Below are 25689 nucleotides of genomic sequence, written 5' to 3' on the forward strand. Positions count from 1 at the left end.
GCGACCGTAGGCCCCCAATCGTCCCCTCTACCCCCAACCGGGGGAAGTAGGAGGCCTCAGAGGAGGGACTCCTGCCCTTGCCCTCTCTCAGCCCCGGGGACGCCGAGGCCGCGGCCTTGCGGGGCGCCCCTCCCGGTCGGTCGGCTGCCGCAGCGCGCCACGGTGCTCCGTGGGGAGAATGCTAAGGAGCTGCGCGGAGCAAGCTGCCCAGGGCCGGAGTGCGTGGCCGAGGAGCGGGCGCGGCCCGGCGAGCCTGCTCCCTGCGCAGGGCTGAAACCGCAACCTTGCGATCCCCGAGCGGCCTGTGTCCTGCACGTGGAATCGCAGCCGCGGCTTCCAGGCCATCCAGCTCCGCCACCCGCACTTAGATTCCCCCGGGAAACTCCGCCCTGCCTGGAAGCTACAGGGGAGATGGGCAGGGCAGCAACGTGAACCTCACGTGTGTCTGTCCAGGTCCCGCCCAGTTACCCTCTAATCCCTCTAATTTAGCCTATGCAGGTACCTCGGAAACCTGTTCCCCGCTGTGCCAAGGTTAATGCCCAAGGGCTCCTAACCCTGAGTACAGAACTCCATCAGCACCCCCACCTTTTCCTTTTGTTGGTCCAAGAGGCTGCTGTGCACCCCCCACCTCTTCTCCTTGGACTTTTCAGAGGCTGTTTTCTAATGCCCTCCTGGGCTCTTGTTATTTATACCTGAACCTTTCAAGGGTGCAGTCCCAGCCTCCCGCCTCACTCTCTGGTTGGGGATTTTAAGCAAGTTATTTGACCTCTCCTTTTCCCTCTTCTATAAAAAGGAGATAATAATCCCTGACAGGGTTGTTGAGATTAAATAAGATCCCGGTATAAGTGGGGCATTTAGCCCAGTGCTGGGCATAGTAAGCCCTCAATGAAGAGGAGCATATTTCTGGAGTTCCCTGTGAATGCCAGCAGTTCTCCTGCCCTTTGTTCCTGACCCTGGGGACTGACCAACACCCTCCCACCCTCCCCACAGCCTACCCACCTCCTCTGGAGCGATAAGGAGGGTGGGGAGTCAGAGGACTCTGCAAAACAGCATCCAGACTCAAGTGTCTGCCCCACCCTGCAGAGGCCTGAGCCACCAGTAGAAAGAGCTCTGGGGTGGTTTGCTCTTCGAGGTGAGTGCACCACTTCTGAGAAGTCTGTTAGATGAGCAAAGCACTGTGAGGCCAAAATACAAAAGAGAAACTGGACCTGGACAGGCCTGGATCTGATCTCCCACAATTCCAAGGAGTTGTGAAAGGTTGGCAGCCAGGGACTGTGAACTCAGGGAATCAAGGAATCCTAGTTTGGGAGGAGGAATGAGAAGAGGCAAGAAAATAGTCTTATTGCCTTTATTCCGCTGTCAGCCCAGCTGGCCACTGCAGGGCACAGGGCCAAGCTGTTACACATTCACCCAAGCTTTCAGTGCACGCACACGCACGTGCACACACACACAACACACACACACACTCACACATATCCCATCTCTGGCTCTGAGAGTCAGTCTCTGGGAGGGCACGGGGCTGCTCCTGGGTCTGCCCCAGTTTGCCCTTTTATGACAGCACCAAGGGTGGGGTGGGGGCAGGGCCCTCAGCCCCTACAACAAGTCCCTGTGCAAACTGGAGGTGCCAGCTGGCTTCAGGACAGGGAACGTCAACTTCCCCATTCCCGAAGTCCCCTCCTCCAGCTCCTGAGGGAGGGACCACTCTCTGCCTACCTGGGGGGGCCAGACCCCTGCCAGGGCTGGGCCCGGAGGAACCAGGCTTCCCCCAGACCTGACCCTGCCAGGACCTCTAGCACTGAAGAATAACCAAGTCTGAGGTTGTGGGGATCCCCCACTGGAGAGCAGGAAGGCCTGGGCCCCTCTGCTAATCCATCTTCAATATGAAGAGGTTTAGGGCACACTTCCTGGGGAGGGCGCACAGGCCTGGAGGAGTTCCAGCTTGGGCCCTCCCCACACTTCCATCTTCTGGGCCACAGCCTAAGGCCAGGCAACCAAAAGTCCAAAAGTCCAGCCGGCTGGTCAGAGTCCTTGCACAGTCCTGGGGGGGACACCCCCCACAGAAGCTGGGTGTCAGACCTGCACGGGCAGCGTCTGGTTCATCTGCAACCTCATGTCTTGGATACTGCTGAGAATCTTCTTCTGGTGGCCAGCCAGAGTGACTCCGATCCGGAGCAGGTCTCTGCAGATGGAGTAAGTCAGGGGTAGGGTCAGTCTCTCCCCTGTTGCCTACCCCAGAGTGCCTTCCCTGCCACTGAATATCAGAAGCACACTTACTCTGCAGTCATCTGGGCCACCAGGTCAAAGGACGCAAACCCAGCACTGACGAAGCTCTCCTTGTACCGCCCCATCTTGATGGCATCCAGCCAGTCACCCACTGTCGTGAAGGTTGTATAGTCGGGGACTGTGCGGTCCAGGAGGGGCTGGGACATTCTGTAGGAGAAGAGAGTGACCTGGTTGAGTCCTGTGGGCTGGGGATGCAGGGAGAGGGCTGCTGACTTGTAGGAACAGAGGAACTGACCCAGACTGGGCACTAGCGATGACCTTGAGGCTGGCGGCATTTCGAATGAGTTTGTCTAAGGTGTTGACGATCTGGGAGAACTTGGGCCTTAGGTTCCGGTCCCGCACCCAGCAGTCCAGCATGAGCTGGTGTAGTGCTGTGGGGCAGTCCATGGGTGGTGGCAACCGATAGTCCTGCTCCACAGCATTGATGACCTGGGCAAGGGCAGGGAATCTGGGAGTAAGCCACCCCTCCAACCCCACCACCCCCACCCACACAGCCAACTCCCACCCACCTGACCATTCTAGCTTGACCCCACTCACATCCTGGTTGCTCATATCCCAGTAGGGTCGCTCTCCGTAGCTCATGACCTCCCACATGACAATTCCGTAGCTCCAAACATCACTAGCAGAGGTGAACTTCCGATAGGCTATGGCCTCCGGGGCCGTCCAGCGGATGGGAATCTTCCCGCCCTGGTTGGGGGGGCACATGCTCTTCATCCTGTGACTTGAGGCTGCCCCCCAGCCCTGAGACCCTGCCTGGTTGGCCCCACCCACTGACTCCCTCCCAGCTGCTTCCTGTACCAGGGAGCTGGTGTAGGTGGGATCAGAGGGGTCATCCTCCAGGAAGCGGGAGAGGCCAAAGTCGGAGACTTTGCAGACCAGGTTGCTGTTGACCAGGATGTTGCGGGCGGCCAGGTCACGGTGCACATAGTTCATCTCCGACAGGTACTTCATGCCGGCAGCAATGCCTCGCAGCATGCCCACCAGCTGGATGACGGTGAACTGCCCATCGTTGAGCTGGAGGCAACAGGTAGGCTCAGAAGGGCCCACTGCCTCCTGGCTGGCTCATGCCAGCCTGCCTGCCCTCTCCAAGTCTTCAAAGACCACACCTCATTTGTCGTGCTATCATATCCAGAATGTGCTGAGTATACAGTAGTAAGCTGCCCTACTATGTGTCATTGATCCATGAGGTTCCAGGTAGCTCTAACCATTCCCATTTTACAACCACAGCAGCTGAGACTCAGAGAGGTTAAGTAACTTGCCTGAGGTCGCACAAATGGTAAGAGGGACAGTAAGGATGTACACTCTAATTGTCCTGGCTCTGAGGGCCCAGCTTTTTCCCAGAATGCCACTCAGTAAATATTTATAGATTTCAAATCATGTCTCTCTGGCTTGTGGGCGTGGGTATTTGGCCTGACCTAGCTCTCTGGGGGAGGAACAGGGGCCAGGGGCTTGCTCTTACCCGGAGGAAGGAGTCCAGGGCACAGTTCTCCATGAACTCAGTGAGGATCATAACTGGCCGACTTTTGGTGACCACGCCCTCCAGTCTGATTATGTTAGGGTGGTCGAACTGGCCCATGATGGAGGCTTCACTTAAGAAGTCCCGCCGCTGCCTCTCTGTATAGCCCACCTTCAGCGTCTTGATGGCCACAAACACCTCTCGGCGGCCGGGCTGTTTCAGCCGACCCCGGCACACTTCCCCAAACTCCCCTGCAGAGCACAGGGCATACATCACAAGGCATTCCTGGGATTGAACCAGCATTACTCCCGCCTCTGCCTCTCAAGTCCACTGTGCCCCAAGGGACTCACCAGCTCCAATCACCTCCTCAATCTTGACGCAAGACACGTCAATCTCCTTGGCAAACTCCCGAACGGCCTCATTGGGATCCTCATAAGTGAAGGGATCAATGTAAACTTTCATCCCAGGAGCAACTGCCAGGGGAAGAGGTGGGTAGCCATGAGAGGATTACTGACCTTAATCCCTCCGATAGAGACCTCAGGAGCAGAGATGTGTCCCAGGCTCCCAGGCCTGTTGGGAGCGCGGTCAGCAATCTCCCCGCCAAGCCTGTCCCGTGCTCTGTGCTGAGGCCCTCAACCCCCTCTCTCTCACGAGAACCACAAGAGCAAGACACCTAGGATTCCTTTCATAGTCTTCTTTCTCCCTCATCCCTCATCATGTCCAAACCTCTCTCAGATGCATCCCTCCCTTCCCCTCCTTCTCACCACCCTGACCTTGTCCAGGTCTTCAGCACTCATACTATTGCCATAAGCCTCCCAGCTGGGCTCTGTGCCTCTGGACTTTTCCCACCCAGCTGCCTTACTGTCTTCTTAAGACAATACATTCATTGTCTTCCTCACAGCCTGAGAGTCTTCCCAATTACCTGTGGTGGAGTCAAGTCCAAACTCTGCCTTTCAGGACCCTCCAAGGGCTGGCTGCACTTCCCAGCCTGGCTTCCCAGTAGCTGTCAAGCCAGTCTTCTCACTACCCCCACAGCTGGGCACTCTCCCCACCCCACCCACTTCCTTCCAGAAGCTCCTCCAACCAGGAATGCTCTCCCCCCCACCTCTGGACCCTACTCATCCTGCTGCCTCCTCCAGGAAGCCTTCCTCTTCTCTGAACTCTTAATGCCCTTCCCCACAGGAACACCCGGCTTAACACTTAATTGTTCTCTAATTATTTCCTGTGTGTGCTTCATCTCTTTGCCATAGAACTAACTGCCTTTAGGGGCAGGGGTCACATCTTATTCATCTCTGGAACTAGCATGAGGGAGATCAGGGTACATGAAGTGAGATAGGGGTTAGGAAATGGCACCAGATTCTGATTAAAAGCAAGAGGGGGCACCCAGCAGTGTTTACAAGGACTGAAGTCCCAGGCAGGGAAAAAGCACCTTTAAGCCCTACAGGCCAGGCAGGCCAGGAACAGGGGGGACACTCACTGTATTGCTGCAGCTTCTCTGTGTATTCCGAATCGGAGCCATGCCGCTGCTTCCTGGGGGAACAGGTGGAGGCCTGAGACAAGTTCTACAGCTCTCTTTGTTTAGGGGATTTGGAGGCTCACAGATGGGGCAGAGGGCATACAGGGGAGGGCCCAGGGTCTGGTCCCATGGTTGGTGGTCACAGCCACCTGTAGGTGGTCAGGGGCTCAGGGGTACAGTGTCTGGGGGTAGTGGAGCAGGAGAGGAGGGAGACTGGCTCTGGGGTGGAGAAAGACAGTGGTTCATCAGTGCAGTAGGAGGGCTCCAGATCCCTGAAGAGAACCTCTAGTCAGCCCATGCGAGCATGTATGGGCCTGACAGTACCTGAGGCAGACGACAGCAATGACCACAACAGCCACAACGAAGACAAGCCCAGCAGTAGCAGAGCCCACGATGAGGGGAAGTTGTTCCTGGAGCTGCTGGGCACCAGAGCCTAGAGAGCAAAGAGAGGCTGGTGAGCAGATGGATGGAGAGGATGGACCAGGGGAGGGACAGGCACAGGGGCCATGTACCTCTTTCACTCGTGGTCTCAAACTCTGCGGGGCGACTATACTGCCCATAGCCAGCTACCGTGCGGGCACGGACTTGGACCACATAACGGGCATCGGGCCGCAGTCCATCCAGTTGCACAGAGTTCTTCTGGCTGGTCACGGTGGAGGCAATGCCCTCACTCTGCAATGCACGGAGGAAGGAGGCATCCTCAGGTGAGTCCTGAGGCCAGCCAGCCTCTGTTCACACCCAGGCACCCCCCCACACCCCAACACACGGTCCCCTCAGTACTCGCTTGGCTTCCCAGGACCCCCTGACACTAGCTGGGAGCAATTTTCTTGGTCCAGCTGAGCCCCAGGCTCTTCTTGCCCCTGCTGAGGCTCTTACCTTCTCAAAGTACTTCATCTCGTAGTCCAGAATGACTCCATTGGGGCGCTCCGGGGGTGCCCAGGACAGGGTCAGGCTGCTACCTGAGCTGCTGTGCAGGCGGAGTGTGGGCACTTCGGATGGTGCTAGGGAAGAGCAGGGGGCTTACCATGGGCTCCTTGGATCCTTTCCCATCCAGTTCCCATGGGACCTCTGGAGGCCCTCGGACAGGTACTGGGTAACCTCAGCACTCTCCAGGGAAGGATAACCCAGGCCCTCCTTCTGTGTCCCCTCCTCACCAGCCTGGTTGGTAGTAATGTTCACAGCCGCATAGCGAGGTGGCAAAGGGCTCTTGCCCGAAACGCCATTGACCGCCTGAACTTCAAAGGTGTAGCGTGTGTGGGCCAGCAGGTGGCTAATGTGGACCTGGCGCTCTGTCAGGCCCAGCTGCCGAGGCACAAACTCCACGTTGTCATCGCAGCGTGAGCAGGTGGAGGGCCCCCCAGGCCCAGGGCCCCCATGGCACTTCTTGCAGATAACATTATACAGGAGGTCATCCCGGCCACCAAGATCCCGGGGCTCACTCCATTCAAGGATCAGCGAGGTCTCATTCACATTGGAGATCACACCCCGGGGTGGTGATGGCACAGCTTCAGGGACATGGAGGGAGAAAGCAGTTAGCTGGAGGCCCTAGGACCACCCTTCTGCCCAGACTGCCTAGACACTTGTCCTGCCTCTGTTTCAATAAGTAGAACACTCTTCCTACACTTCTTCACTAGGCAGACTCAATGCAATGTCACCCTTTCCAGAAAGCCTTCCTTGATCCTCCTCTCTCCATCCTCTGCATTTCCGTAACACCATTTCTAGTCCAACACTTAGCACATTACACGGTCATTATCTGTTTTCACATCTGTTTCTCCCACTTGGTTCCACAGTCCTTAATGACAGTGACTGCATCTCATTGTCCTATATATCCCCTGGCACATCAAAGGCCAGGGCAGGGGGATAGCGGACACCAGGCTGCTGTCCTCCATGGTTACAGTTGGTCTAAAAGAGCAGCAGTTCTATAGAGAGGAAGAAGCAGTGGACTAGTGGGCTCCAACCAGTTCTGAATGCCTGACTAGCTGCTGGTAGGTGCTTGTTAAATGCTGGTGGAAGGGATGAGCCAGCTGACCTGGATTCTGTCTCAGGAGTGGTCATCTCCTAATCTCCTAACTGTGCCATCTTGAGCATATCATGTAGCCTCCCTGAGCCTCAGTTTCCCCATGTGAAGAAGGGGTATTGGTGATGACTGCTTAGGTCTTCCCAAGCTGATTCCCTCACTGGGAAGGCCTGCACAGGGAGAGCAATGGAGAAGTGCTCACTCACTGGTACAGGCGCTGTCCGCAGGGTCCGAGTCTGCGCGGTAGAAGTTATTGTGGCAGGTGCAGATGCTGGCAGCTGGGGAGGTGGTGCGGCTGTTGGAGGGACAGGGGAGGCAGGGCCCCTCTCCCTGCTTTGCCTTGTAGCTCCCAGGGGGACAGGCTGCAAGGGAGAAAGGATGGTAGTGCTCAGCTCCCTTCCCTGCAGCCACTAAGCCTCCGCGCCTCCATGAGAATGTAACCTTTCTCCAGCCCAGCTCTGGGCCCCTCCACCTCCCAGACTGTGGGGGCAATGCTGAGATTCCCCAACTCCAGCTGTAGCTACAAAAGGCCCTTTTGCCCCATGGAAACCTCACATCAGCGGATTCCTCCCTTCCCCTACCCTCCTCACCCCCACACTGGGGCCTCATGGACGAAGATATCAGCCCCATCACCTGGACAGCAGGTCGGAAAGAGAAGAGGAAGAGGAAGAAGAGGTGAGGGGAAGAGACCACCAGTGGCATCAGCACCCTGTACCCTGCTAAGATACACTAGCCCTCCCTGATACTCTGGGAAAACCATTCCCAAGGACCCTCAAAGACACCCTGCCACAGCCAAAAGAAAGAGGCTTCTCAGCCAACCTCTACACACAACACAGGAGCAAGACAGCAGCTCCTTTCTGCCCTGGGCAAGGGTGGGAGTTGTGGAGAGTTAAGAAAAGGAGGGGAAGAAAGCAGGCAGGAAGTCTGGGGTCACCTGGAGTTCAGAGGCCTTAAAGCCTCTACAAGGGAACCAGTCCCAAAGCGAGCTCACAGCCCAGTGCCTGAACACCCTTCTCTCTCTTCAGCCTACACTTGGTCCCCTAGATGTGGGCTCTGCAGACTCCTATAGGTAGGGTACCTATATGATATATTACTCAAATTGGAATATTTTGAGAGTGAAATGGAACGGTAGGAATAATTATGTTAGAATAATGGGCATAATCCAAAACTGTCCTGAACACACTGACGTCTCATCACCCTATCCGTACAATGACCTCAGAGGGGGTCACCCAGACTGTACAATGCCCAGAGTTGAGGCTGTGCCCTTCTCTGAAGTTTAATCTCCCCTTGTGAAGGTGATATTCTGTCCTTGCTCTTTGAGCCAGTGGGGGAGGGGGCACAGGCCAGGCCTGGTTGCTATGGGAACAAGCATGCACTTCCTGCCAGGGACCTGCAGAGTGTTAGCCCCTCTTCAGGCTGTCAGGCTCATCACCCCCACCGCCTTCTCCACTTGGGAAGAGGAAGTCAGGGCAGGTTCCCTGGAGAAGTGAAGAGGGGCTGGGGAAGGCAACCCCAACCCTGGGCCTCACAGCCAAGATGAGGACTCTGCCCTCACATCCTGGTAGCTATGACTGCAAGCCCCAGGGATGAGAATAGGGCAGCGGGAATGGAAGACTGGCCGTCACACCTTGTCCTGCACGATATGGCCCTGGACTAGCTTTAGTACAGGCTCCACAGGCCCTGGCTATGAGGCCTTGGGTACAGAACCTCCTTGACAATCTCCCTATTGGCAACTACAGAGATAACTGGAATCCCTCTTACAAGACTGTAGTGATGCTTACCCATGAGAGCCCCAGTGGTGTGGGCTTTATAACCAGAAAGCCCAGTACATCATAAGGTCTCATGGGACTGACAAGCCTCCCACTCACCTCATGAATGAAATAAGGACGGAGAGGCCCCCCGGCCACCATGCATCAGTGGCTACCACTCACATGGTGCCTGTACTGTCCTAAGGGCACAGCGCTGATCACTTACGCCTCCCTAAAGCCCTAGGAAGGATCTCTATTATTGCCCCCATTGAGGAAGTCAAGGTCCTGAGTTAAGTAACTTGCCAGTGGTCAGCCACCTTGGTGGTTAAGTGACTAAGTCAGGATTCAGGACTCAGGGACTTGGCCCCTAACAACTGTGCCACAGATGCTGCCTCTCAAGGAAAAGATGAGCCACTAAGGTAAAAGGGCCAAATACAAGGTATCACACCCCATCACCTCAGTTTTGGGGCCCATCTACAACTTCCAGAGAGAAGGGTACACTGGGAGCAGGACAAAGCAACATCCCTGCCACCCTTCTAAGTTTTAGACTGGGTTCTCTAGGTGTCTATTTGTCAAAGACTGTCCACGCACCCCACCCCTTCTCCCCTCGCCAGCCCCACTTACGGCGACACTGGGACTCCTTGGCAGCTGGCTCATGGCCGGTGGCACAGGTGCAGGCACCCACAGGCACCATCCACTCCCCGTCGCCATTGCAGTAGAGCTTGAGTGGCACAGACACCTCCACAGCATTAGCAATGCAGGTGCCGGGGGCAATGACCAGCGAAGTGGGCTCGGCCCCCGTGAGGGTCTCGGGGAAGAGCGCGAAGCCTGCAGTGGTGGATGCACACTTCTTGTAGAAGGCGCGCACGGAGATGAGCGACATGCAGGCTCCCTGGTCCTGGAAGGCCAAGTAGAAACCAGCCTTGGAAAGCGGCCCGAAGCTGCGCACCTTGGTGTTAACGCGACCAGCATCCAGCCGTGAGAAGCTCTCATCAGGGGCAATGGTGTCCACTTTCACATAGGGGTTCTCCATCCAGAAGGGGGAGGAGGCCGAGGCTATGTCACTGTCAGCCTCATAGTAGAAGAGGTTGAAGGTCTCCTTGCAGGAGCCAGGGATGTTGGGGATGCTGTTGCAGTCACGCACGGTGAACTTGAGCTCCACGTAGACCCGCTGCACATCCCGCCGCCAGATGAACCCTGTGCGAAGCCAGTTGTTCTGGCTTGACTCACGCACATTACACACCTGATACGTACGGATAGGGTTCATGGCCTCATCGTAGCCACTCACTTCTTCCCACTGCGCATGGACCGAGTGAAAAAGACAGTCAGTGCCAACATTTGCCAAGTGCTCCCCATGATCCAGATCTGCTACATTTGCTCACAGAGGTGCTCCTATGGTGAGTGGCTCAGCACACAGACAATAGGGGTTCAAATCCTAGTTTTCTGTGTCTATGGGTAAGTCACTTAATTTCCTGTGCCTCAGTTTCCTCACCTGCAGCCTAGGAATTATAGAGCTGTGTAAGGGATAAATGACTAAATGAGTAAAGCACTTAGAACAGGTCTGAGACTTTCATAATTGCTACATGATTATTAGCTATAATATTTATTACTTTGGGCCTCAGTTTCATCATCTGTAAAATGGGGCTGGTTGGAATTAAATGAGGCCATGAGGAATTAAACAGTCTAATATCTGTAATGGGCTTGTTACTGTGCCTGACCAAAAGAAAGCACTCAATGAACACTGGTTATCACCACTACCATCACATTTTGTCTTCATAAGAACTCCACAAGGAGTTCTGTTGTCCTCATTTTACAGACAAGGGAGTCAAGGCTCACAGGAGAAAGAAAGACTTATACAAGTCACAGTTGGCCTGATGACTGCAGAGCCTGTGGGGCCACCATACCCCATGGGTCCAGAACTCAGTTCAACCATGAAGGCTATTTGAATGTTTTAGAGATGTCCAGGATTGTGGGAATTTAACCACCAAGAAATGGAGGCTCAGAAAGGTAAATTGCCTTGCTAAGGGTCACAAAGCAAATTAGAGATCTGGAGCCAAGGTTTCCTAGTTCCTAAGCCAACATTCTTTTCGGGGATCCAAGAAGAAGGGGGATGACCTGGAAGAGCTGTCAGGTAAGGGAAGGGGAGTATGGGAAATGGCTGAAGACAGGCTGAGAAGAATGGGACCAAGATAGTATGCATGGGTGTGTGGGGGGTAGAGAATAGGCAGAAGAGTGAGAGACACAAACACCAGCAGAAGATAACAAAGGGAATGAGGATGTCACAGGAGGTGAGGGCACAGGCAGCCCCTTTCCAAGCCCCAAAGGGAGAAGGTGTGGACTCTAGGAGTTGGGGTGGCCTAACAGCAACCAACACTCAAGAGAAATGATGGGGAAGTTCTTACCCCACTTTCCGGATGAGCTGTCCATGCCAACTCAGACGTCACCCATTTTGTGTCCATGAGGGTCTCTGGGAGAACAACAGAAGAAGAAAAAGGTCAGGGACTAGTCTTAGAATCAGAGGAACAAGTTGCCTAGGGTTGTGGGAGACCAATTCCCACCAGGTACCACTCCCCAAGGGCCCGAAGACCACCAGCTCCCCAACTTTAGAGGAGACCCCCATGGTCATCCTCAGAGATGCTACAGCCTTAAAAATGTCAGATCAGGCAGGCTGGGGGTGGGTGTCTGCCACTGACCCCAAGCCTGGGTTAATGAGGCAGGAGCAAGAGGCTGGTTCACACACCTACAGGCTCTGCTAATCTCCACACAAAGAGGGTCGGCAGGGCCTTTATCCTGGAACAAAGAGCTGTGTGCTTCAGGCTCTGGTCTCCTTCGACTCCATTCCCAGCACAAAGGCCCAGCCCCCCACACAGTCCAGGGGAAGGGGAGGACAGTGACAGACCAGGGCCCACTGGGGACCACCAAAACCAGATTCTACCCAAAGCATCCCACAATCCTCGGTTTCCATTGGTGGGTCCCTTTTACAGACAACTGATAAAGTCAGTTTATTTCTTGTCACAGTCCAGGGGAAGGGGAGGACAGTGACAGACCAGGGCCCACTGGGGACCACCAAAACCAGATTCTACCCAAAGCATCCCACGATCCTCGGTTTCCATTGGTGGGTCCCTTTTACAGACAACTGATAAAGTCAGTTTATTTCTTGTAAAAGTGCTAGGACTTGGCAGGAGGGTAAAGGGGTAGCTCAAATTCTGGTCCAGCTGACCTGATAACTAACCCCCTACACCCTGACAGCAATAGGCCCCTCTAAAGAAGGGACAAGAGTAAATCTGGAAAATGTGCAAGTGTTCCAACTGCACTGTTATCCCTCCAAGAAGCCTTCCTTGAGCCTCCAAGTTCAGCTGCCTTCCTCCACATGTCAAGGCCAGAGGCCTGGTCGCAGCATTTGCCCTGCGCTCTGAATTGCGCTCCTTGTCTGTGTGCCTTAGACAGTCATAGAAGGACCCGTTAATATCCCTAACACAATCTGGCTCCCCTAGGAACCTGGAAAATTCTATTGTCTGAAAGACAGCTTGACCCCAAGATCAGACCTAGTAGCAAGAAAGGGAGGGAAGAAATGCCAACTTTTTTCCTGCAGCCTGGGAGCCAGGGCAGCCAATAGTTCTCCCCTCTACTGGGGTTGGAATGGACAGGCAGCCTGGGGTCCTCAGAGGAGAAAGACAAAAACCCCACAGGCTCCAGCTGAGGTGGTAGAAGACCCACGGGATGGGCAGGACAGCTGTGGCTAGGACCATCATGTGGGGACACTAGGGCTGCCGACAGCAGCCACCCACAGCTTGGAGCCAGGCTCCCTCCTGTGCTGCAGCAGCTGCTGGTCCCTAGAGGCCAGGCTGCAGGGTGAGCTATCCCAGCCTCCTCGGCGGTGGCCTGACAGGCCCCTCTGGCCGACAGACAGACAGACACAGACATTTGGCAGGGGGTTCTCTAGGGAAGCAGAGATGGGCAGAAGCAGGGGCCCGGCGGAGGCGGAGCTGGAAGGATGTGCGGAGCCGGCTGGCTGGGAGCAGACTGCCGGGATGGCCGGCGGCGGACTACAAAAGACAGTGCGATGGAGAGACAAGGCGGCCCAAAGAGACAAGAGACAGAGAAGGAGGTTGCCAAGTGGCCTCTTCCCCAGCCGGCAGCCCCGAGTATTCCTGTCGCTGGGAGCAGCCGAGCCGAGCCGAGCCAAGCCAAGCGCACCCCCTCCCCCAGCCAGCCAGCCAGTCCGCCTGCTTGTCTGCCCGCCGCCCGCCCGCCGCTGCCCGCCCGCCCGAGCCGGCAAGGGCTCCCACCGCTCCCTCGCGCTGCCTCCCTCCTCCCTCTCCCTCACTTCCTTCTGCTCAGCCTGTGCCAAACCCATCTGGAACTGTTTAAACCCAAATATTCAGCCCCCTCCCCCTCCAGCCAGATTCCTCCACAGTTTAAAACAAGCCCTTCGCTGGCTCTGGGAGGAGGGGAGGAGGGGAGGGGATGATGGGGAGGCGGGCGCAGGAGGGTAGGGAGGCAGGGAGGCTCTTCATTTCTGTTTAATTTCTGGGGAGTGAGGGAGGGATGGAGGGAGGGGATCGGCCCTTGGCCATCGCACAGCCTTGGCCATCGCTCAATCTCGGCACATTTTTCCCATTAATGAGGAGAGGACTTGGATTTCGAGTCCTGTGTGCCTGAGGAAGGGCTCCGGTCACCCTGGTGGGGAGGAGGGCGGGCTGCTCTCGTTTTCCCCACTTCTGGGGCGGGGGAGGGGTCTGCTCCCTGCAGCATGCCCAAGCTTGGAAGGGAAGGCAAGGGCTTCCACAGGCCTGAGGTAGGTGCTTGTGCCTCAGCCTCAAGAAAACATGGAGGGGGTGTCTGGGAGAAGGGTCATTGGAAGGGAGACCTTTCTTTCCTCTGCTGTGTGTGTGGTGCATGCATCCCTGTGTGCATTTCCTGGACCAGACAACATGAAGTATAGGTGCTAAGGACAAAAGAAGAGTAAGTGAGCAACCTCCAAACTCTCCCAGCTGCCATCTGCATCCCACTTTGCTCTGCCCCATCAGGTGGCTTACACTGCCCCCAAAGTCACCAGAGAAGCTGGTGTCAGGCCAGAGGTCTTTCTGGGACTGGAGCTTTGATGCTCAGGAACAAACCAACACCCTTTCAGGTTTCCACAGGGCAATGGAAGAGCAGCCACGTGGCGGCAGCTGTGTGGCCCTCACCTGTGCACAAACACAGTTGCACAGGCAGCACCCAGTTCTCATGGACTGGGCTTGTTTCCCGCCACTAAGGCTAAGGAGCAACAAGTCAACATATGGTGGACGAAAACACACAAAGCCACAGCCACCCGCAAACGTGCACACGGCTCCACACACAGCCAGCCTGTCTTTTCCAGACACACAGATGCATATGGTACAAACAGATTAGTCTTCCTTAGACATTCGCATACAGTGAATTTTTCTCACAGGCAGATCTGGCTTGCCTTAGGCAGACCCATTCTCAGCCATCCTAGGGGAATGCATGCCCAACCCAACAGTAAGTGCTCCTTACACGCCCAATTGCACACACTATCGCCAGCTACAAGGCACACAGTCCTGAGTGTGAAGTGCAAACACAAATGCTAGTTGCCCTGTGCAGACTTGGTGACATGCTCTTACAGTCACACAGAAACTACTGTCAGATGCCTAATGGCACAGGACCATACACATGTAACACACACACAAACACACACTGCAAACACGTTTTTCCTCTGGGATGTCTGCTGTGGGGTGGAGGAGGTTGGGAGAGGGCCTAACCCCCATTCTGCCAACAACTCTGTGGTGCCTTTTGCTCATCCAGGATAGCCACACAGGCCACTCTTGCAAAGCAGAGGTGCTGGGCAGCCTTGGCCACAGAAACTGGGCAGAAGCAAGCCCAACCCTACTTCCTGTTGTGGAGGTTCAGGCAGGAGCTGTCAGTCAGGTCATGAGGCTGGGGGGTGGGGCAGGGGCATGAAGATGATTCTGGGTGTGGCTGGGTGCGGCCTCCCCAGGTATAGACCATGTCCAAGCAGCAAGCACAATGGTACTGTCTCAAGGCTCCAGAGTCTTGGGGGAGGGTTGGTGGAGTGGCTGAAGCAGTAAGACCACCTGTCTAGCAAGCCTGAGACCCTGAGTTCAAACCCCAGTGTCACCAAAAAAAAAAAAAAAGCTACCAGAGTCCTTTGGGGAGGGGATAGCATTATTGAAGAGGTTTAGGCCCACAGCTTTGGGCAACACTCTGGCACACACAAGTTGGAGACCCGGTATGAGGAAGCCATTGTGGGCACTCTAGCCTGTCTCTGACCCTGCCACCTTCCCAGGAAAAGGGCCAGGTCCACATAACATTATGGAGCTGCCAGAGCCCACCGCACCTCCGGACCCCAAGTCACTCAGAGCACCCCACCCTGGAAAAGGAGTGCTACTGACACTCAGGAAACAAACAAACAAAAAATGAGACAGAGCAAGAAGACTTCATCCTAAGCTGCAGAGCAGGGATGTCAGGGTGGTAGGAAAGGTCCTTTTCCAGGGCTGGGCCAGCAGAGTGTGCAGGGGCAGGAGGATAAAGTACAGAACAGGGGACAGGGAAATTGGGGACTCTGGGGGACAGAGTCTGTGCAGAAAGGAGCATCCCAGAGCCCTGCCTGTAACAAGAGGGAGACAACTCCATGCTACCCTGGAGTCTTGCCCATGGAGTTGCCTACCACAGCCACTAAGCAGAGGGGCCTGGTTCCCTGTTTCCCGCTACCTCTCCCATGGGTCAGTATGTATGTGCATATAGCAGCCTGCACACTCAAGGTGCATGGCCCAAGAGGAAGGCGTTTTGGAGGTACCCTGCCATAAGACCTGGAACATTTTTGTTGTGGGAGAGCCTAACTCACCCAGAGCTACCTCCTCTTCCCCCACCACAGCCCCTTGGCCCCGTCTGGGACAATGGGGAAGGAAATGTCTCTGAACAGAGAACACATTTTGTTTTTCATTCTTCCCCTCAGATCATGGGGATTTATAATTAAATAAACCTGAGAGAGAGAGAGAGAGAGACAGCACGAGAAGGGAGAAGAATCACAGGGCAGGGAGCCCAAATGCCTCTGTGCTCATCCATGCCCCCACCCCAGGACTGCCCCTGCAAGCTAGCCAGAGTCATGTATGAATGGACCTTCTAGCCCTCTCTGGGATACTAGCTCCAGCGGACCTGGCTAGGAGCTGGGGGCAGAAGGCCTTGGGAGCCCTGGCCCCAGGGTGGCCAGGGGGCTGCTCCCACCCCATCAGGTGCCCAGCTGTAACACTCACCCCCCACCCCCCAGCTGCCCAATCCCGACAAACCAGTTTGACTCAGCACAACAGGCAGAGCTACAATTTTCAAACTATGCAGGCCTGGTGATTCAGCCTCTTCTGCTGTTTAATTAGTGGAAGGCCGGTGGCGGAGGCCTTGCCCACAACAGCCTTGGCTTTAGCTTACAGCAGCCGAGGAGGCCAAAGTGGTGGCAGGAGTAGCTCTGGCTAAGGAGAGGGCAGTGACAAGCAAACTGGTTCCCCCAAATACCTGCCTCTGTCCCTCCTTGCAGCTCTGAAGCTCTAGCTCAAGTCAAACAGGAATGGGGGGGGGGGGGTGGGGGATGGCGCCAGAGGCAAGTCAAACAAGTGAACAAGCCACAAAAATCCTGGGCCATTGTCCCCTGGAGGCTTTCACATTCTCAGGGTCACTCCTCCTGCCTCAGAGATGGACTCACACACTGCCTTTTCCCCCAGGGTCAGGTTCCACTGCCAGTGACTCCTCAGTGAGCATGGCTTGGCTGGAGAGGGCTGTGCCAGCCCCTCCTCTTACAATCTGGTAACTGTTTCTCCTTTCACTAAAGAGTCTGTTCCCAGCTGGGACCTAACCATCCTGTCTCAGGTATAAGGACCCTGTAGTTCACCATTCCTCATCCCAGGCCCCATTCTTGGCCTGCTCACTCCACTGGACCTGACTCCTCATCCATTCATGGTCCAAGGAGATAATGCTCTTAGTTTGGGGCAACTGGGAGCCCTATTCAAAAGGAGAGTGAGTGACAAGGTGGCCTGTTTCCCTGTGTCTATCGATAAATCCTGAGGCAATGGTGGAGGGGATCAGTCAGGGGGCAAAGAGAGGACAAGCAAACATCTTGGCTCCACCCCCTTGGAAAATTGATTGAGACTCTTGGATGTAGAGTGTTGGTGAACCCCAGATAGCATGGGCAACACCCACAGCTCAAGGAACCTAGGCCTAAATGTGATGACCCCAGTTACAAAGAGCCAAAGGCAAGGGCAAATGAAATTCTAACAAAGCCAAATGGAAGACTGGATGGAGGAAGCTGGATCTTCCATGTAGCCCTGCCCTCTGGACACAGTCAGGACCTGGAAGTCCACCCATCCCAAATTTCAAGCCCCAAAAGAGGGGTGAAATCCAGGCAGGAGCCCACTCAGCCAGTTCTCTTTCCATCCTTCTCCTCCTTGGAGCTGCAGGGAGATGCTCCCACCCCTCCAGACCAACTTCTCTCCCTTCATTCCTTCCTCCAGCCCCACCACCAGCAGCATAAGGGAAATTTCACTTTCCACATCCCCCAAGGAGCAGACCTTAGGGTAATAATAGTAATAAGAACAACAACAGCTAATTCATAACAATGACTATGTTCTAAGCATTTACATATGGTAACTATTCAGTCTTCACTACAACTCTGTGAGCTTGCGACATTATCATGTCACAGTGAGGGAGAAGCAGAGGGTGGGGAGCTATAGGTCTGGGCTGGGGTCTGTATCTCTTCTCTCTTTCTCTCACACACAGGATCTTGGGGGCATTGGTGAAAGCCCCACTTTTCCCAGGGATAGCCCCATGCTGGTCTAGTCTCCCACCCTGGGATAAGCCTTGGCCCCTATTTCATGGCTGAACTAGGGAGCAAATTGTCTTGATGCCCGATTCCTGGCATAGCTGGTTAAAACTGTCCCTTGGTCACCACCAGCTTCTTGGCCTGGAAGGCCAGGATACCAGCTCCCAGGGTAGGGCTTGCCTCTGGAGGACTGGGAAATTGTAAGAAACGAAAGGAGGAAGAAAAGGAGGGGAAGAAGGAGGGAGGAAGGAAGGGGTGAGCCTCCTCAAGTAGCCCTCGCTTACTTGACCCAAGCCACACCCCCACTCCACTCTGCACCAGCACCCACCACACCCCACAACAAGGACTGTGGGACATGACACACACAGGTGACACACGCTCCTTAAAGTGTGTGTCTGAGTGTGCGTGTACCAATGTCGCCTCTCCTGGGAACAGGCTCACACCCTTAAGGCAATCAACAACAAAGCCCCACACTGGTTTCTCACGCCTGCGATCCTATCACACACATGTGGGTGAGTGTGGGCACGACCTCTGTGTGTCTGTATGAATTTGCATGTGTCCACTCATGTGAATCGATCTGTCAACACAGTGGGCTCAAAGATAAAAGGGGATGGGAGATCATAAGGAACATTCTCCCCCCTGGAGAAAATTCAAAAGCCTTCTCTCTGACCTGTGGTAAAGATTTTTCCTTCCAACATTTAAGGTTACCCATTGTGAACATAAGAACCAATCAAGTTACACAGGATTCAGTGTTTTTGTTCCTAAACTAAGAAAGTGAAGAGATCTGTCAAAGATGCCAAACATAAGTACTGCCTATATTCAATTTCCTCCAGAATTCTGTGCTGTCCCTCCCATCACATTAAAGGCTTTCACCCCCTCATTTCATTGCTCCATATTTTTTGGAACATGGTGTGTGTGTCCCTATTGTTTGTGACCTGTATTGGTGCCTCTGTCCCCTGCAGGTTGCTGTCAAGTGGCATGTGTGTGAGCTCTCTGCCAGGGCCAACACTCGCTGTTCCTGCAAGTACAATCACCTGGAAGGTGGAGCTACCCCCCCTCCCTCAGCAGCAGACTGGGCAAGTTTCACAGAACCCAAAGAGAAGCCGGGCCTTTTCCCATCTGCTAGTGAGTAGCCCACCGGCTATGCTGCTACCTGGGCAAGCCCCACTGCTTCAGGGTTCAAAGGAAACCCAAGCTTTCGATGGCGCAGCAGAAGCCTGGAAGATGGGTACAATTTGGGTACATACAACACCCTCGTGTGTGGCTGGCGCCACCATAAACAATAACAGGCCCCCCGCTTCTCCACCCCCACAGCCACTCCCTGACCAAGCGAGGTGCACGCACTCACACTCACAGTTAACTTCAACCGGCTCCTAACCTGCGCGGTCCCCAGCGCCACAGCCCAGGAGCCCCCCTCGTCTCATTCGTCGCCCACACTTCCTCGCCTCTTGGAGGTGCCAGGACCCCACTTCTCTGTTGCGAGTGTGGAGTACTTTCACAAAAGCCCACTACCAGACCATGACTTTTAGAGACGCTCATCCGAGTCCAGCTGCCTGAGGTCCCCCACCCCGCGGGCCTCCGGGGCGCGGAGTCGGCTCCAGCCTCCAATGCGGCTCCGGGGGCGTCCTCCCCATTCTGTCCTCGGGGTCTGGAGCGGGCGCGGGCGGGGAGAGCCTCCTCCGACGTGCGCTCAGCTGGCATGGACCCACACCACTGGCCATCTCGGGCCCACGCTCCGGCGACCCCGGCACCTTACCCCGGACGCGCCCCGAACGCCGCTCACCTTCCAGTGCCCGGCAGCCGGCGGGCAGCAGTAGCGGCAGCAGCAGCAGCGGAGGGAGCAGCGGCAGGAGCCCCGGCGGCGGCAGCGGCGGCGGCGGCGGCGGCCGGGCTCGGGCCATGGCCGGTGGCGGGGGGGAGGCTCCGGGAGCCGAGCCGGGCCGCGCCAGCGGAGCTGTGGGCACCCGAGGGAGGGTCCGCTCTGCAGGTTCGCAGGAAGGCTCGTGTACGGTCCCAGGAGATCCAGGCAAGGAGGGGGTGCAATCCAAGCGGGTGGCTTCGGAATCGAGGCGGCGCCCCGAGCTTGGCGATCCTGGAAGATGCTGGCAGGTCGGTCCCGCGGGAATCTGGACGGACCGGTCCAGGAGGATCCCGGGTGTTGGGTGGCTCGATGTCAGAGGACTCTGGGAGGCAGGAGGGCGCAGGTGGTCGGAGTTGGAGGTGCACAGTAATCCGGCAGTCTGCCGCGGGTCAGTCTAGGAATCGGGGCTCCGGGTGCGCGTGTCGTCCGGGATCCGAGCTGGGATCTTGCTGCGCCGCTCACGTACTCACTTCTGCTGTCCACAGCTCTAGCGCTGCTGCTCTGGGCAAGAGGGGCGGGACTACCCGCCTGCCCGTCAACGCCTATTCCCGCCCCCAGCGACCGGCCGCCCACTCACAGACCGCCCAGCCCGCAGGTTCGGCTTGGAGAGCACTCAGCTGGAGTTCAGTTGGCCGCGCCTCCATCAGGCCCACCCTCCCGGGCTCGGCCTTGCGTGGGTGGAGCCAATAAAAAGATGAATTAGATTGGGCGGAGCAATACTGTCCATCAGAGAAATAACCCCGCCCCCTGTCGCTCATTGGTGATTAGTAACCAAATTGTGTCCAGAGGTGACAACCAGATAGAATGAGCCGGGGGCGCCCCCCTGTGGCCTACTCAGCCCCTGGGACGCCCCTATGTGGTTGTCTTTTCTCCCTTGCAAGTCCAGACCCCAGATTCAATTTAGGCACTAGCGGGTGTGGAGGGTGAGGGACGGGAGGGCGTCCACCCGGCACATCCTGTGACCAGAGTCTTCTCACTCATTTATACACTCATTCATTAAGCCGTGCATTTAATCGTTCATTCAACAAATACTTTTGAACTCCCACAATGTGTCAAAGACTCTAGTTACTCCTGGCACTACCAAATATGTAAGACAGAGGTTTGTGTTCTGCAGGAGCCAGCTGAGTGGCGGGGGTACAAAATCTCACGGCAAAGTGTAACGAGCCTTGCTGTAGAGGAAGAACCGAGTTTCCCAGAGCACACGTGAGGGGCACAGCTCTGAGGAGATGTCATTTGAAATGGCAATATGAAAGATGAGTAGTAATTGAAGGATGGTGAGGGTAGAGGAAAAACTGTTCCAGGCAGAGAAAATGCACTTTGCATAAAGACCTAGAGGCAAGAGAAACTGATTCATTGGAAGAATCTGAACGTTCAGAAAGGCTTGAGTGTGGAGTTAGAGCTAAGGGGGACTGGAATAAAGCTGGGCGGGGGGGGGGGGCAGAGGATTTTTTTTTCCTCTTTGACTCAGGATAAGGTCTTCTGTGCACTGGAGTTTGAAGCAGGGGCGTTACCTTATCAGATTAACATGGCTGCTCTGCAGAGGATGAATGGACAGAGAGGCAAGGGTGGAATCCCCAGGCCAGTGAGGAAGCTATGCAGAGGTCAGGAGGGGAAGATGGTGGCTTGGACTAGGATAGTAGCCGTGGGGATGGACAGAAGAGAAAGTGTATTTTAGGAGGTAGAGTTTGCGGGAATTTGTGATTTGGTTGGGTGAGAGAGATGAAGTAGACGGAGAGATCAAAGAGAACACCCAGGTTCTGTTCCAGCAAAATGAACTTCTGCCCGTTCTTTCCACAAACATTGACAAAGTGCAATAAACACTCTGAAACAATAGCTCACACTTCTTTGAGGTAGGTGTTATTATAGACTCATTATACAGACAAAACTGACATCTAGAGAGGCTTGGTGGCTTGCCCTGAGTCACACAGCTAAAAAGCTGCAGAGGTGGGATTTAAACCCAAGACTCCATAGCTTTTAGACACTCATCCCACTTCATCAGAGACTTAAGGACCACCTAGGTGCTTGTTTGAAATTCAGAATCCTGAAATACCTTGCCCACCCTAGGATGCTGGGACTCAGAATCTCTGGGGTGTGGGAGCCAAGATTCTGCATTTTTAGCAAGCAGGTGATTCCAAGACACACTGAATTCTAGAGGCACTGTCATTATGCAGCCTCTCACTGTCCTAACTGAAGACCCCCCTGAATGGTCCCTGAGAGCTTTCCCCAGCTCTCCTCAGGTTTCTGGAACCAGAGAGTAAAAGTTAGGTTCTCAGTGGCCTCAGAAACAAGAGGTGCACACTTAGTCCTCTGACCATGAATTACCTGAGCACTCCAATAGTGGAAAATTCCAGTAGGGTGGATGAGGTCATGAATTCAGAGCCTGAGGACATTTCTCTGAGAGAGGTCAGTGTCCTGTCCAGAGATGGAGGCATGTGTGGGTGCATGAAACTGGGGTGAGGGAGTGCTATAATTCAGAGGCCCTGAATGGGCCACAACCTGGTCATTTCTGCCTCCCAGACCTGTTCTCAAGCCCTTGAGGCTCCCAGAAAAATCACTCAAGGTTCTAGACCATAGAGGAGATCTTAGAGATCATATTATCCAACTCTGGAGAGTCAGAGGTCCAGAGAGGGGACTGCTTATCTTATAGCCCCTTCTGCCCTAGAGTGCTGGTTGGGGTTGACCAGGTGATATTTCGGCAGGTGGCCTGGCAACAACACCTACCAGCTAAAGTCTTGCTGGTTGTAAGGCGGATCTATGAGGCTGGCACTCCTGTTTGCTCAGCATCTGTGCCAGGCTAGGCCTCGCCCTGGACAAACACAGCCAGCCAGGCGGCAGGCACCAAGCTCCTTTGTTCTTGGGCCTGATAACAGAGGCAGTAGGGCCAGCAGGTAACGGAGGGCCTGTCCTCACCGGATGTTGGCACCATGGTTCCCACGGGAATGCTTCCTGATCAAAAGGCCAACAGGCTGGACAGCACAGGGGTGCTGGCTATCACAGCCTAGTGTAAGAAAGTGACCACCTGGCAACAGGGGGGACAGAGGAGGGTGCAGGTAGACAAACGGTGACTGAAAGTCTGGCCAGATAAAGGGGGCTGGGACACTTCCCTTTCTTTGGCACTAGGTGGGTAGTGCCTCATATCTTTCCAGGATGAGAAGCTCAAAGATCTCAGGAGGCAGGCTCTGACCTTGGATTTTGGAATGAAGGGGAGACATCCAGGCTGAGGGCAAGGCATTTCTCTGAGCCCATCATCTTTTGCCCATTTCACTCTGGGAGGAAATTTGACATAGATGCAAAAGTTTGGGCTTTGGTATCAGAAAGACCAAGTCCAATGGGCTCAGGGAACAGCTGTGGATCTGTGAGCTTTCTGGGCCCAAGTAACCACATGAATGAAAGTGGGATGAAAAGCACACCTCCCTCAAAGGGCTGTTGTGATGGTCTGACCATGGAGCCAGGAACACTGGTCTCTATGATAATGAATGCCCAGTCCCCAGATCTACTCTGTAAGCACTGTCACTCTGGGGACAACAAGAGGAGTGTGTGTGAATTGAATTGGGATTTCATGCTTTTGTGGCTGAAACTAACTCCAGATTCTTTTAAAAAGATAAAGTATCCATCTCTGGTTTTGTGGGTTGGAATAGTTGCAAAAAAGGGAAAAACTATTTTATTTTTCTTATATTACTTAGCACTGGCACAGATTATATTATTTAGTCACTTATTTATATATATATATAGGTTGTCTCTCCTTCTAGAATGAAGCTTCCTGAGGGCAGGGCTTATTTTATTTGCTACTGATTCTCCAGTATATGGATCAGTGTCCTGCATGAAGTAGCTTCTCAGTAACAACTTATAGAACTAAATCAGTAAGTATGAGAATATGTAGTACATGCAGCTGCTGCCTATTTCCTCACCTGTGGCAGACACTGCTAATCAAATGTGGATTCTTTTCTCCACTGATGCTCCACACAGCCCTTGCCATCTCTCATAACATGAAGTTATATTTACCTTCCATTCCTGCTTGCTATCTATGTGACCTTGTGTGAGTTTTTAAAGCTCTTTAGGCCTCAGTTCCTTCATGTCATGGTTCATATATGTAGGGATAGTCTTTATACCCCTCCCTTGTGCCTGGATACCACTGTGCAAATGTGCTTGGATAGGGAGCTCTGTTCCCATCTTTCTCTTGAGTTACAACCACTCCGAGACTCTGCTCTTCTGTTTCCCTGTTTTATCACCAGCCCCAGAAGGAAAGGCTGAAGAAACTTTTGATATCTGGTCCCAAAAGTCCCCTCATTTTCAGATGGGGAAACTGACCTCATAGAAGAAAAGTCAGTGAGGCCAGAAGTCCAAGAAAGACTAATTGTCCATACAGAGAGCTACTTTAACAGCAGCCACCCCTCTTCCCAGCACCATAGGGCACCAGTCAATGCTTCCTACAGTAATGAGGAGATGGGTTCAGTTTCCTAATACCCAGGTTTTCTCCCAAACCCCAGGAGGTGGGCGACCTGGCTTCCCTCCAGGCCCTGGGCAGTTGATGGGAACAGAATGCCCTATGGATTCCTGGTTCTTTCTCCCACTTCTAAGCCACCTATTCAAAGGAGATAAGAAAGGTGCAGGCCTTTTCTTCCTTAGTTGCTTTTGGAAATTGTCCTGGGTCATTTGGGCCAGAGTGAGGCTCTTAGCTGTTCCAAAGCCAATTAATGCCTTGTTGGCAGCTTCTCACCTTTATCTTCTGATCCAACATGGATCACCCCCTCCACTCTTGAAGCTATTCTGTGACTGGTACCCTCTCTGACAAGAGCTCAGAGTTGGCTTCCCTTGAGGAAGGGTGGAAGAGGAAATGGATGAGTATTGACTAAACTTCTCTCTGATATTGGATGGAGGTGCTTTAAACATCTCCCCAAGAAGGGAGCGCTTCGGTGGCCTTTGAACCTGCCTGTGCAGAGCGCTTGTTTGCAAACGGTCTCTTTGTGCCGGCTTCCTTTTCTAGTAGCTATTTGAGGAAACATGAATGTTTGCAGGAACAGAGAGCGAGCTCCCTGCTCAGGAGGAGATGGGGGATCCAGAGGGATCCAGAAGTGCTAATTAAGGACTAATACCCACAGCCATTGGGGAAAGTTAAGAAATGGGAAAGACTTCATCTTTCATGTTTAATTAGAAAGGAGGGACTATCAGAGGCTAGAGGGAGTTTTTAGGAAGACAGATTTTAACTTGATATTTAACATTTCAGTCCATTTATTGAACAGTATTCATTTGTCAGGTGCAGAAGTACAAGTAGGAATCAGTAGACAGGGCCCCTACCGTTGGGGAGATCATGATCACAGGGGAGTGCCAAGCATTACAGGACCAACACAAGGCCCCACAGGAACACAAGTGTAGATGGAGCACCTGACCCAGCTACCAAAGCCAGCTCTTGGAGAGGGGCCGTGGAAGCCTCCCCAGGAAGGAGGCAGTGTACGGAGACCTGGCTGAGGCCTGGAGAGTCAGAGGAGTTGGCCAGCAGAGATGATGGAGGGGAAGGGTGAGCAGCAGCAGGGGTCCCAGCCCTAGAAACACACTGGGATCACCTGGGCAGGTTTTAGAAGGAAGGATGCCCACCCCTAGTGAGTCTTCTCTGGGGCAGGGCCCAGGCACTGGTATATTTTGAAAGCTCCCAGATGGTTCTAATGTTGGGGAGCAAGGGATGGGAGAAAGGAAGAGCCACTAGGTCATAAAATATGTATTGAGGGGCAGTCCAGGAGGAGCTGGTGGAGTCAACAAGGAGTGACCACCTTGTGGAGGGCTTTGTCCATTGTGTTAAGGAGTTTGGAGTTCAGCCAAGGGTGATGGGAAGTCCTGATGGATTTTAAGTCCTAAAGAATAGACTAAGTCAGTCTCACGGCTTTTAAAAACAGTAGAAACTTCTTTTCCAATCACATCGTCTCCCTACTTTCCTGCACAACTGCTGTGAAAGGAGCCCTAGAGAGCTTTCCTCAGGACTATCATCA

General features: G+C 54.3%; 1 protein-coding gene across 1 annotated transcript; it reads right to left on the reverse strand.

The window, feature by feature from the left end:
- Nucleotides 1-1665: 1665 nt before the first annotated feature.
- Nucleotides 1666-20207, reverse strand: Ephb3 (EPH receptor B3). The gene is made up of 16 exons (XM_020182132.2): nucleotides 19631-20207; nucleotides 11423-11487; nucleotides 9645-10317; nucleotides 7479-7634; nucleotides 6410-6760; nucleotides 6132-6256; nucleotides 5768-5927; nucleotides 5580-5688; nucleotides 5217-5269; nucleotides 4090-4212; nucleotides 3743-3990; nucleotides 3082-3297; nucleotides 2821-2970; nucleotides 2519-2712; nucleotides 2275-2430; nucleotides 1666-2179 (listed from the first exon to the last, which is right to left on the reverse strand). Exons 1-16 carry the CDS (start codon nucleotides 19746-19748, stop codon nucleotides 2071-2073), a joined length of 3006 nt encoding a protein of 1001 aa, XP_020037721.1. The 5' UTR covers nucleotides 19749-20207; the 3' UTR covers nucleotides 1666-2070.
- Nucleotides 20208-25689: the final 5482 nt, after the last annotated feature.

Source organism: Castor canadensis, chromosome 5 (assembly GCF_047511655.1).
Source record: "Castor canadensis chromosome 5, mCasCan1.hap1v2, whole genome shotgun sequence".
In the NCBI taxonomy this organism is placed as follows: domain Eukaryota; kingdom Metazoa; phylum Chordata; class Mammalia; order Rodentia; family Castoridae; genus Castor; species Castor canadensis.

Excerpts from the sequence above, each read along its gene's own strand:
- Ephb3 (XM_020182132.2), bottom strand. The coding sequence starts at position 19,748 with ATGGCCCGAGCCCGGCCGCCGCCGCCGCCGCCGCTGCCGCCGCCGGGG. Across the intron at positions 11,488-19,630 it reads CGGCTGCCGGGCACTGGAAG|AGACCCTCATGGACACAAAA; the intron begins GTGAGCGGCGTT and ends TTGTTCTCCCAG. Across the intron at positions 5,928-6,131 it reads AGATGAAGTACTTTGAGAAG|AGTGAGGGCATTGCCTCCAC; the intron begins GTAAGAGCCTCA and ends CGTGCATTGCAG.